Source organism: Montipora foliosa, chromosome 9, assembly GCF_036669935.1.
Source record: "Montipora foliosa isolate CH-2021 chromosome 9, ASM3666993v2, whole genome shotgun sequence".
In the NCBI taxonomy this organism is placed as follows: Eukaryota; Metazoa; Cnidaria; class Anthozoa; order Scleractinia; family Acroporidae; genus Montipora; species Montipora foliosa.
The window spans coordinates 45,018,576-45,031,075 of record NC_090877.1 but is presented as its reverse complement, the minus strand read 5'-3'; the positions used below and the strand labels follow the sequence as shown (position 1 = coordinate 45,031,075).

General features: G+C 38.8%; 1 protein-coding gene across 1 annotated transcript in view; it reads left to right on the top strand.

The window, feature by feature from the left end:
- Nucleotides 1–2,841: 2,841 nt before the first annotated feature.
- Nucleotides 2,842–12,500, top strand: part of LOC137969982 (collagen triple helix repeat-containing protein 1-like) — a 9,772-nt gene continuing 113 nt past the window's right edge. The window contains exons 1-4 of the mRNA XM_068816412.1: nt 2,842–2,916; nt 6,086–6,222; nt 7,722–7,991; nt 11,901–12,500. The exon at nt 11,901–12,500 is cut by the window's right edge and continues 113 nt beyond it. Of these exons, the coding sequence (XP_068672513.1) occupies nt 6,124–6,222; nt 7,722–7,991; nt 11,901–12,251 (720 nt within the window). The 5' untranslated portion in view covers nt 2,842–2,916; nt 6,086–6,123 and the 3' untranslated portion in view covers nt 12,252–12,500. The remainder of the gene's footprint in view (nt 2,917–6,085; nt 6,223–7,721; nt 7,992–11,900) is intronic.

Sequence of the window (12,500 nt, the reverse complement as noted above, 5' to 3'; positions counted from 1 at the left end):
GGTTTAAAATTTAAACGGATCACTTTTACGAAAACTTAGTATACATATTTATCTTTTCTGGGAGGTCTTTTTTCATTAAATTAGTGACATCAATAGAGCGAGTTTCGTAAAACCAAAACCGAAGTAATTACTTTGGCCAATCAAAAAGGACGGAGGCAATCCAGTAAACCAATCAAAACTCAACGTAATTACACGTAACCGAAACAAAGCGCGGGAAAGTATGCACGCGCAAGCCACGATTGGTTTTGGTTTCACTTGTGATTGGTTGAAAAAGTGGGGCGGGAACTTTCACTGAGTGAAGCAATGCAAAACCAAAGCAATTCGCTAATTACTTTCGACACTCAATTGAAAACTGTTCTAATGATAATGATAATGACATTAGGGACCCTTAGATCGGAGAGCGAGGGCGATTACCAGTATGAGTTTTCCTTACTGAGCATGCGCACTTGGAAAATTGTCGACCTCTAAACCTTATACATACATACACGCATAACCTTTATTAACGTGTCTAATCGTTCTTGCACCACAAGGCACTAATTGGGGACACCTTTAAAACAAATTACATCATCAAATTAGACTAATTACTACAGTACTATAAAACATATAAAAAACCGGAAATTAACACTATTCAAGCTAAATACACTTTTACACAATAGAACTAATTGTATATTAAAATGTAAAACTAAATGCGTATATGAGCTCGGACGCTAAGATAAATAAGTAAATATGCGTACGTCCAGTTAACAGGAGCACAAGCGGCATTCCTTCCCACATCCTTCAAGAATTAATGTTATATCCTTTTTACGTATCATTGTCCTAAAAGCTGCCAAAGTTCTAATATTTTTAATATTTATGCGCATGCTCAATAGGGAAAACTCGTACTCCTAGAGGCCTAGTCCTCCTCGTCTTCCCATTTAAAGGTTCTAATGATACTGACGACAACGATGATGATGACCCAGTCTCGACTTCTGGGATGTTGAAATTATCTCCTTAGAAACGTTAACTTTTATGGCGGCTCATACATTTATAATACAATTGATTTTATTCTACAGCATTGCGTGTTCACCAAGAAAGTCTTTGATACAGCTCTTCATATGGCCTGGGCCGGTATATACTTTGCGAGTTTAAGGCTGTACGAAATGCTGTAAACGCTGGTACTTCACTTTTAACGGTGCTGAATACTCGGCTGAATCATTGCTCGGCTCCCCTCCTTATTGATGGTCTCTTCTCCAAATTAACGATTATCTTTAATTCCTAATTTGCTTTGAATTTACTATTATCATCCATTTAGGACACTCTGCCCCAGGACTTGTCGTAGAAGAGAAAATAAGGAAAACAAAATCATATCCGTGGATTGGATCTCAACCCGGAGTTTCAACTCAATGAGAACTGCTTCCTTCCGCTTCAACACTGGAGATCAAGACACCGCGCTTTTAAAAATATTTAAGTCTCCCATATAGAATATCACTGCTGAAGAGTAATTAGGCCTAAGCTAGATTAATTAGGCGGCAGGCGTAAGTTTTGATTTTAAAATGTTTAGCTTTGTCGTGAAATTTGGTAACAGACCTTTTGCAGTGTTTAATATTGTTTGTTGCCGAGTGATAATACAGCATTATCAAATGGTGTTTAAAATATTGTCCCTCAGCAGCTGGTGGTGTGGTGGTCAAGTGGTTAGGTGACATGTCATTCAAAAATTCCAGGTTCGAGTCCTATATCCATATACTCGGGTTGTCTTTTAAAAATGAATTAATCATTTCAGTCCCATAATCCACATTCTGATCAGCTTTCAATCTTCTAAATTAACGATAATTCGCCATTTTCGCAAATCCCATAATACACTTCATTTTGGGGGGTTATTTGAATTAAAACAATGCATATCCAGTTCACTGAAGCATGAAACAATCCCAAGTGTAATTAACTTGTATTGCTTTTATGTAAACCCCCCCCCCCCCCGACCAAAAAACATATTGCATTATGGGAATAGGACAGTAGCTTATAGTAAATTCTGAGCAAATAAGGAACTAACGATAACCGTTAGTTCAGAGGTAGAGAATGGATCATTCTCTTTCCCAGATTCCATCGTTTTCTTTCTCGCGCGAAGGCCCCGCCGCCTAAGAGAAACGATAGCATCTGGGAACAAGAATGGACAATATGTGAGCACTGAAAATAAAACTTGTTCCACTAAGGTCGACAATTATCTCGAACGTTAACTCGGTCTCGTATTCTGATGTTTGAAATACGATCAACTTTCGTCATTTCTCATTCTCAAAGAAAATTTAAAATTATCCATTGCCGCGAACCTTTATTTCATCTTCTTACAGCTTTTCCGGGGTTTACAGCGTCTATTTTTCCATGGAGCTTGGACTTTACAATGCCACATATCGCCCACTAACTACTTTTAGTTTGCCAAAAAAGTTTTTTTTTTGTAAATCCATTCCAACGGGAAACACAATCGTTCATTTTGCACCACCTCTGGTATATCGTTGTCAAACATATGTGCCTACAGAGCACAGTAGGCGTGAAGTTTGGTATTTCACTTCGTTTTTTGTAGTACATTTACTTCCGCGTCCAGAGTGTTGACTTGTTATGAATGTTTCTTGTCTGAAGTCCATCCTTGTTTCTTCATACTGATCTATTTTTACGCTATGAGACTCGCTGAACTCAACTGACTTTTATGAATTGTTGTTTGTAGGCGCTGGGACTTTGATCTCAGGGGAGTGAACTCGTTAAATGCTCAAAGAATGTTTCTTGTACAAAGTCCATTGGACACAGTCATACTGATCTATTTTAATGCTAGGAAAGGTTGAACCCAACTCACTCTTCTGAGTTTTTCGTGAGCGTCGGATCTTCTACAGTGATTTGTTTGATTGAGAAGGTACGAAAATTAAGGAAACGTACACTCACAGGTAGTTTCAGGTAGGACGTTTTGTATCTCTTGTTTTTGAGTGTTCCAGTAAGGAGCTCTAACTCACGTCAGTTATAACATCGTCTTTTTCTCGAAACAGCCTTGCTTGTCGTTTCCTTCAGAAGCAAGGAATCGATAGTGTTTGCATAACGTAAGGGAAGTATCACGTGGATAATTCTCGTGGGCTACCGAAACTGTAATTTATCGTTTTCCTAATGGAAAGGATCATTCATGATTTAACATGTAAGACTTATGACTAACCGACAAGGCTCTTGTGAGAGTCAGACACTTGATAAAATTAACCTAAAAATAAACGGTACATGTGCGTTGCTGCCAGATTAAGAACTCTGCAAAGGTTTTCGATTACGTCATACAGAAGTGGTGTCTGTGTCCCGCTGCTAGCGTGTAACACCTGATCAACCACAAGCACCGCGCGTGCTTTGATGTTCAGAGACCAAATCTACTCCAGTTCACATTCATTTTCACGGCAAGTTGTGCTTTAAGAGCTTTTACTCCTCGATCAATGATTATACCTGAAGTCAGCTGACTTCCTGTCGAAAACATCGTATTCTTTCATTGTTGGCGAGAGATTGCGCAATTTCTTCTTCCATACGTCTCTCAATATAATTATTATATAGCTTACTAGTATGATTAAAAAAATAAACACACATTTAAAAGCCTTTGATAGGCTAATTAAGGACGGCGCCTATTAATTCAAAAGTATTTTTGCCCCGATTTATGATTATGCAGGAAATGAAGATCTTAACAAGTGCCATCGAAATCCAAAAGGAAATTTGGGGGTAACCACGTATTTTTTCAAGATAATATTTGAAAAAAGCTTTAAAATACAAAGCAATGTATGGCGTTCTTTCTCAAATTGAAGCTTAACTATCTCTCAAAAATGCATGGTTACCCCCAATTTTCTTTCTGGATAACAAGACTACTTGCTAAGATCTACTTTCTCCGGATAGTTTTAAACCGCGCAAAAACATGCCTGTATTAGTGAGCATCACCGGTAGGAAACCCTAGTATCTCGAAATGCGCAGAACGTATGCGCAATAACAGTGATAGGCACCGTCCTTAACAATATATGCCAGAAGAAATTTTTGTTTTTGGTATATTAACTTAAAGCTTTCTTCACAGCTGTATCATATACAGGCTCAATATGAACTCAGATAATGACCACCTCCCAGATGGCTTGATAGCTCAACTGGTAGAGTACTGCTCTAGTATCGCACAGGTCGGGTTCGAATCCCATTCAAGCGTGAACTTTTCAGGCTTTAACTTCTTTCGCTGCGATGATCAATATTTCACTAGAAATCACTTTAAGGCTGGTCACGCGCTCAGATGAAAATGCAGCCTATGCATGCAGAAGCAACCCAAACCCTGTGATGATGCAATTGACCAGCTTGCAGCATATTTCAGTTAAAAGAGCAAGTACAGCGCATTAACTCGGTCATTGGATCGAATCCCGTTCAAAGCCTGGATTTTTCAAGCTTACTTGCAACTGTTTAAGGTTTTCACTAGTTAACTGTGATCATCTGTCTTCATTTGTTGTTTCTTCCGCAGTTCAAATATATAACATTTCATATATTCTTAAAATCATTTCATCGATGTCGTTCGGGATACAACTTGAACTCGCAACTGAAGGTCATGACTTCTTAAGTGTAAAATGCACATTGCAGCGTGCCCTTGGATAAATAAATTGCACTTTCGGAAAGACTATTAACCCTTTATTAGAGCTACATATTACGCAAAGACAACTTGAATCTCAAAACGTAGCTCAGTTGACAGTTATGGAAAAAAACACTGTCAAGTTATTGGACTACGACACGTACGCAATGCGTGCCTGCGTGCCTTTTTGTTAAAATATCCCGTATCTCGTCAATTCTCCCGCCCCCCCCCCCCCCCAAATATCCCGTACCCCTATAATTTGTTACCTAAATATCCCGTATCCTGATAACCCCCAATAGGGCTTCGTTTTTTTGCATTCACAAATTTCGTAACATTAATAATAAGAGTTTTTACAACAAACAACTTCAAATTGAATTACAGATTTATCTTTCTGGTAATCTCTCGCCATTCTCCGAAGCTTACCCTTAGCTGAAGTTCACTGTAACTGGACAATTTGTGTTAACTGTTCTTGCGCATCCCACGGATACGCCCTTATAGGCGTCTTGTTAATGTTAGATCAGAACCAGAAGCAGTTGCAAGCAAGCTTGAAAAAATGCATCCAGGCCTTGAATATGGATTCGATCCCATTACCGTGATTTTGTGCTAGACTTTCTCTGCCAACTGAAATATCCTCAACCAGCTGGGATCTGGTCGGTTGCAAGTTCAAGTTACATAGCAGGTGAATGCTGAAATGATTTCAAGATTACTTGCGTGTTATTGAATTACGGAATGGACACGAAATGAAAGTTGGAAAAAAAATTTTCTGTACATATGTCATTCCATTTAGCAGAGGTTGCGTGGTCCAGTGGTTAGGCCGTCGCATTTGCATGCGGCTGACACAGATTCAAATCCCGTTCTAGCCTCTGGTATGGATTTGTTTCCGGTTGTTCCAGGTTCAACTCTACCGCGCCTTGCAAATAGTCTACTGATTGCCTCATAAACTTGTTGTTCCTAAGTCCAATCCTTCAATTCAAGCATTCTCTCCTGCATTGTTAAATTCAGACAAACAATGACGAATTCAATGTCTGAATTGCCGAATTGGATGTTTGAATTGCCAAATTGAATAAACAAAAGAACAAAGAGAACATAACAATATCTAATCAACAACGCCAAATCAGAATAACAATGGTTCTTTTCTCTTCTACCACTTTGGTCCGGTACATTAAAGTCTACTTAAGGTTTGGGCTTAAGAACAAGTTTGAGTTTTGGTGGGGGTGGATACCTAAAGCCTCCTGCCAGTTTGAGGTTTCTTAATCATGTTTCTTTTTAGTTTGAATTGTTTCTTTCAGGTTATTAAAAATGGTGTGCCCGTGAGCAGCTTGATGGCCAAGCGCACTTCCACAATAAACAAAGCATTTACTTTTTTTTTACCGTAACATCAAGCGTATATCGCTATACTCTAAAAGGGAAAAATCATGGGAAAATTGAAATTATTGCAACCACTGCAGATGCAGGTAATGCAAAAAATCTATTTGGATCTTACTTCAATTTTCTCTTTTCCCACAGAATATCAGAGAGAAGAAATAACTTCTATCCTCATCAAAATGTCTTGGATCTTGCTGACGCTACTTTTCATGTCACTTTCGTATAAGAGTTTTGCAGCGGGGGATAACAATACTGGTGGCCCGTCTTGCAATGACAACGTAAGCAAATAATTATACCAACTAACTCCATTTTGAATGAAATAAAAACAAACATTATGACATGATCATAATGTCATTTTATCTCAAGGCTTGTCATAGCTGAATTAAATGCCATTTAAAGTTTCTCAGCTGGAGTATGGGGCGCGGACATTCTCTCACAACTAGCCAATAAAAAAGGAATACTTCGGATAACAGCAAGTTCGGTATATCGTGCGTTCCTTCTCGCCTTCGTTCTCACCGTGTTAAAATCCTGAAGCTTTCCCAGTGCACTACAAGAAATGTTTTGGCGACGTCACACAGCCATGCTAGACTTACTTCCACTTTCTCTAGATCGCGAACTCAAAGACTTGGTCTTTTTTGATAAATGCCTTTACTGTAGTACTGATTTAGATGTCCTGAACTACGTATCTTTTGTTTGTTACGGTCGTACAAGACAAAGTACTAAAAGTCCTTTAATCTACGCACTCCTCTTTGCAAACATCTACTTCACGGGCCGTACTTTAAAAGAATAGTTAATTAAAAGGGAACCTCCACTAAAACAAGAAAACAACTTTAAACCACAGAACATAATGTTTACATTCTAAATTGTTCAAACTTTTTCCAATTAAGGCTTTTGTACCCGCTTGCTTTGGCTTTCAAATTTTCCGGGTGCGGTCATCTCGAATAATTGTGACGTGTCGTGGTTGCCCTATTGTTTCAGAACAAAGGCTCGTTGTGTCAGAACAATTGGGCAACCACGCATGTCACAAAATTTTTGAAAGCCAAAGCAAGCGTTTTTGAAATTCATTCCATCCAGATACAAACGCTTTCATTGGAAAAAGTTTGAAAAATTTTAATTGTAAACATTATATTCTGTGGTTTAAGGTTATTTTTCTGTTTTAATGGAGGTTTCCTATGTTGGTAAGGTAGCACCCCCAACAAGTTTTCCCTCGCCTACTGCCGTTTTAACGTTTTGTCCACAAATTCAATGAAATCAATTACCCCTGCCTGAGTCCCTACGTTCTCATGCCACTCTTGATTTTTTCAAACGAATGTTTGGCTATTTATTTCATTTTAATTTTGGTCTTATTCTAGGGATGGTGCCTCGCATGGGACGTTAGTCCCGTTGCACCTGTCCCTGTTGGGTTTTGCTTCTTTCTTTCTTTTTTTTTTCTTTCTTATTTATTTGCTTTTCGTCGTTTCGTGTGTATATTATATATTATAAGAGAAGTACCCAATAAAGCTAACAGAAAAAAAAAAACTCCTAACTGCTAACGTTTGAATTTATGGTGGGCTTTAGCTCTTGGATATACAATGTTTCTTTTATTCAGTACACACACATCAAGTTAATATAAACTGCATTTTTTTAAAAAAATGTTTATCACCGCTGTTTGTATTTTATTCTAAAATGGAAAGGTTTCTTCAGCTGCAACATCAAGCTAATGTGCTTACAACTTTAAGAGTAATCAATCACCAGATAGATAAAGATATCAGTAAGTTTTGTTTGCTTTCCGATCCAGCAAGTCTCGTCGATTTGCCGCTGTGGTATTCCCGGCTTGCATGGCAAGCCTGGATCCCCAGGATTCCCAGGCCGCGATGGACGGGACGGCCGTGACGGGTTAAAAGGGGATCAGGGACAAAGTGGAGCGGCTGGTGTCCAGGGTCCTCCCGGTCAAAAAGGAGAGCGAGGAGAGACTGAGGCCAGTAGACCTTCAGGTGTGATGCCCTTCAGGAACTGGAAGGAGTGCGCCTGGAAAAACGACGATAGCAGAGATAATGGCCTGATTAAGGTGAGCTGAGCAACGGAATACACAAACCATTAGTCTGTAAGCAGGCTTTAGTGTTTGAGAGTTTTGAAGCAAGCAACCGTGGACAATCTTCCCGTCGGTGTGCATTGGAAAGGGGCTTGAGCTGATCGGCGTAATTGCAAGTTGAGAAGCTAAATATTTTGAGAAACAGCCGATACAACGTAGATTTGATATTAGTGGTGTACTGTATTTCTCATTAACATTGATTTAGATAAACATATACTGGCAAAAACTAACGATAAAAGCGTCCGACGTTTCGGTGACATCTTGGCGCCATTGTCAAGGGAAACTAAATTGAATATGCGATCTCAAGAGAAGCTAAGAGTCCAGAGTCATTAATTTGCATGAGTTAAACAAAGACCTTAGCGCGAATTGAGCCAAACCACGCTGGCCAAACCAGCCTTCTTCAGGTACAACGAGATTTTACATTGGATTGCTTGTATATACATATAGTTATATAGTAAATGGATGTTAACGTAATACTGGAAGAATGTGATAAAATATGGTAGTTACAACAAATTTGAATTCAAATACTAAGAGTAACGGAAAAATAACGGAAGTGACTGTAAATAATAAACTGAATCTAATACATTTCTTCGTGGATATTAAGACCCGTCGGTTGGGATCAATTGCCTTGACTTTTGAATTAAAAAAGCTTGCCTGGCTTTACGGATCGAGTTGGAAAATATTTTTTTTCCACAGGAATTAAATGCATGTCCTTAGAAATGTTGTAGGGAGAGGAGATTGAGGAAATGTTCTGCGACTGTAGTAGGTTTGGATTTGGTGTTAGCGTTATCTAATAAATCATATATCATATCATATATCTTTATTTACCTTCGGATTTTTAGAGTAGCTTCGTGTAGCTAATATCTCCAAGCATTTACCCTCCCAATCATGATACACAACCGAAGACAGACCACAACACCGGGAACTGCATGCCCTACTCTTTACGACATTGTCAAGTGTGCGGGTTCTTTTACGTCCCACAGGATTATGAACATTGAAGGGTTGTGAGACGGGACCTCTGGCTTATCGTCGTTATCCGAGAAGACTAGAGAGTCTAACCATTTGCAGATGTAATTACAAAGCCAGCCCGGTGCTCAACCAACTGAGCCACCGGTGCGCGGTTCGAGTCTAAAGTGCGGCGGTGTTCATTAAAACGGTCTTTCAAACTTCGTTTAGTTCCTCCTATGTACTGTAGATGTCATATGTTACATTGAATCATGTAGATAAGGTTTTTAGTTTCGCAAGTTATGTGGGAATTCATAGAGCGTGTTTCGCCAGTAGAGAAGAATGTGTAGTTGGTTAGTCCATGGAAAATGTGAGGACAGATAGCGTAGTTTTTGCCACAGCGAAAAGAACCGGGAGGAAGTGCGGAATTAGAACGAGTTACATTAGGGGACAGTTTAGCTGTTACCAGCACTTCTCGAAGGTTAGGGGAGTGTCTGAAAGCCACAACCGGTAGATGTAGGAAAGCAGTTTTGCAGCGGTCAGAGGAAAGAAGTAGATTGTAGTGTTTTTTTATTACGTTGAAGATGGAAGGAAGTGATGGATTATAGATCGTTATGAAAGGTATGCGTTCAGGTTTGTTTATCTGTTTAGGTCGTAGGGTATGTATGCGGGGAATATCAGCGGAGCGTTGTATTTGTTTAGTAACAAAGTCGCGTTTGTAACCTCGTTTCATAAGGTATACGAATGTCGTTAGTTCAGTTGTGCGAATCTTGCACGCTTCGTCGGTAGAGCAAATTCGTCGTAGGCGGAGTGCTAGGCTAAAAGGGATGGCTTTTTTGTGTGTAGAGGATGACGAAGAGAATAAAGTAAATGTTGGTGATTGTCCGTAGGTTTCGTGTATAGGTCTGTATTTATGCTTCCGTCCCTAGTAAGTGAGACGTTAACGTTAAGGAAAGGAACATTGGTCTGAGAGTGTGAGCTGGTGAATATTATGGTAGGGTTAATGCTATTGAGATATAGTAGATGAAAATTTTTAGGTTTTCGGGACTTTCAGTGCAGATCATAAAAATGTCATTGATGTATCTGCGGTTGAAATGAGGCGTCCTTAAAGCATTTTTTTCGAAATACCCAAGGAAAAGGTTAGCAACAGAGTGGGCTATTTTAGTGCCCATAGCTGTGCGATCTATTTGCAGGAAGTGGCTATCATAAAAGTGAAATTATTCATGGTGAGAATCACGCGGATGAGGTCGCAAGTAGTGCCAGTAGGGATGATGGTGTTGTGAGGATAAGCGCGTAAAAAATGATCACAAGGATTAATACCTTCATTATGTGGAATATTGGTGTATAAAGGTGAGACTTCAAGTGTTACTCATAATGAATTAGAGGGTAATATGCCAATGGTAAGGAGTTTATTGAGAAAATCATAAGTGTCTTTAACATAAAATGGTAGTTTGTGGACAAGAGGTTGTAGATGGTGGTCAACAAAATAGGATATGCGATCAGTGGGGTGACTATTGGATGAAACAATGGGGCGTCCTGGGTTACCGGGCTTGTGTGCTTTGGAAAGGATGTAAAAACGTCCTGGTTTTACGTTAGGTTGTATGAGGTATTGTTTTGTCTTCTCGTCAATGAGGTCGTCAGTGTACATTCTGTTTACGTATATGATTCAATGTAACAGATGCCATCTATACAGTACATAGGAGAAACTTAACGACGTTTAAAAGACCATTTTAATGAACACCGCCGCACTTTAGATAACGCTAACACCAAATCCAAACCTACTACAGTCGCAAAACATTTTCTCTCCTCTCCCCACAACATTTCTAAGGACATGCAGTTAATTCCTATCGAAAAAATATTTTCCAGCAGAGACTCGATCCGTAAGGCCAGGGAAGCTTTTTTTTTATTTCAAAAGGCAGGATAATTGATCCCAATGGTCTTAATATCCACGAAGAAACGTATTAGATTTCAGTTTATTATTTCCAGTCACTATCGTTATTTTTCCGTTACTATTAGTATTTGAATTCAAATTTGTTGTAACTACCATCCCTTATCACATTCTTTCAGTATTACGTCAACATCCATTTACTATATAACTATATGTATATACAAGCAATCCAATGTAAAATCTCATTGTACCTGAAGAAGGCTGGTTTGGCCAGCCGAAATATAGTACACCACTAAAATCAAATCTACGTTGTATCGGCTCTTGCTCAAAATATTTAGCTTCTAGTGTTTGACTTTCGCATTCAAGCACTGCTCTCTTTCTTTGTAATGAAGTCCTAATTCTAATAACATTTTGCTTCAAAGGTAATAAACTCTTAAGAGTGACATTAGGCCTTAAATTTATTGACGTCATGCTAACGTCATTAAAACCTGGATGGAATGCGCATGGAACGTGAACGATGGCAAACTGAAGATAATGACCTGATTATGATTAGAATCAAATTGTTTTTTTGATAGCATGGAAGACAAGTCTATATCATTGGTAAACAGTCGCTCAAGAAAGTTCAGTTTTAATGTGCAAAACTCACGTGCACGTGAAGTAAACAAATGTGTTAATCTGCTTAGGAGAATTAAATTTCTTCATTTGAATAAATAATGCTCGATAGATCAAACAATTGAGTATTTGCCACAGAGAGAAAAGGAAAACTATTCGAGGTAAAATCTTCGATTCCGACCTTTCTTCAAATTTAGAGGGATTTGTTGTGGCTAAAACTTACACTTCAGGGTTTGTTTAGTGATCCCTTATTTTTATCTTTTCTGGAATTTCATTTTTTCCGAATCCTTTGCATAACTTTATTAGCGCAACTAATAATCATACTAAAATGATAATAGAAATAATAGTATAGTGATTTATTACCGACTTCTGGGAGTTGAAATAATCGCTACTTTTATGGCCGCTCATACATTTAATATAAGACGATTTTTATTACACAGGATTGCGTGTTCACCAAGAACTTCTCTGATACAGCTCTTCATGTGGCCTGGACTGGTACTTTGCGAGTTTATGACTGCACGGGTTGCTGTAAACGATGGTACTTCACTTTCAACGGTGCTGAATGCTCGGCTCCGCTCCCTATTGATGGTGTTGTGTACTTAGCTTTGGCAGGTCAAAATACTCATCGCGTCCGCCATATTGAAGGGCACTGCAACAACATTCACAAGGGAAGGGTGCGCGTGGGATTCTGGGTCGGCAATTGTAATGGATATGGAAGTGTTGATGCCGAAACAGGTTGGAATGCAGTGTCCCGGATCTTTGTTGAGGAAGTTGCTAAACCACAAGCTTAGATATCAACATAAAAGCTTCAGTCCGGCAAAAGCTCTTTAAAGGGACATAAATCATTTAAATGTATAGTTAAATAAGTATACATTAATATTATCGTGGATAACGGCCACTTTGGTATATTGGGGCTGCTTTTGATTGGAATAAAATTCTGCTGAATAAAAAGCCGGATTACAAATTAAAGTTTCCTCTAAGTATGATTCTTGTTCTCTCGACTTTCTGTGTATGTTTTTCTTCATTTTCATTTTTTCACA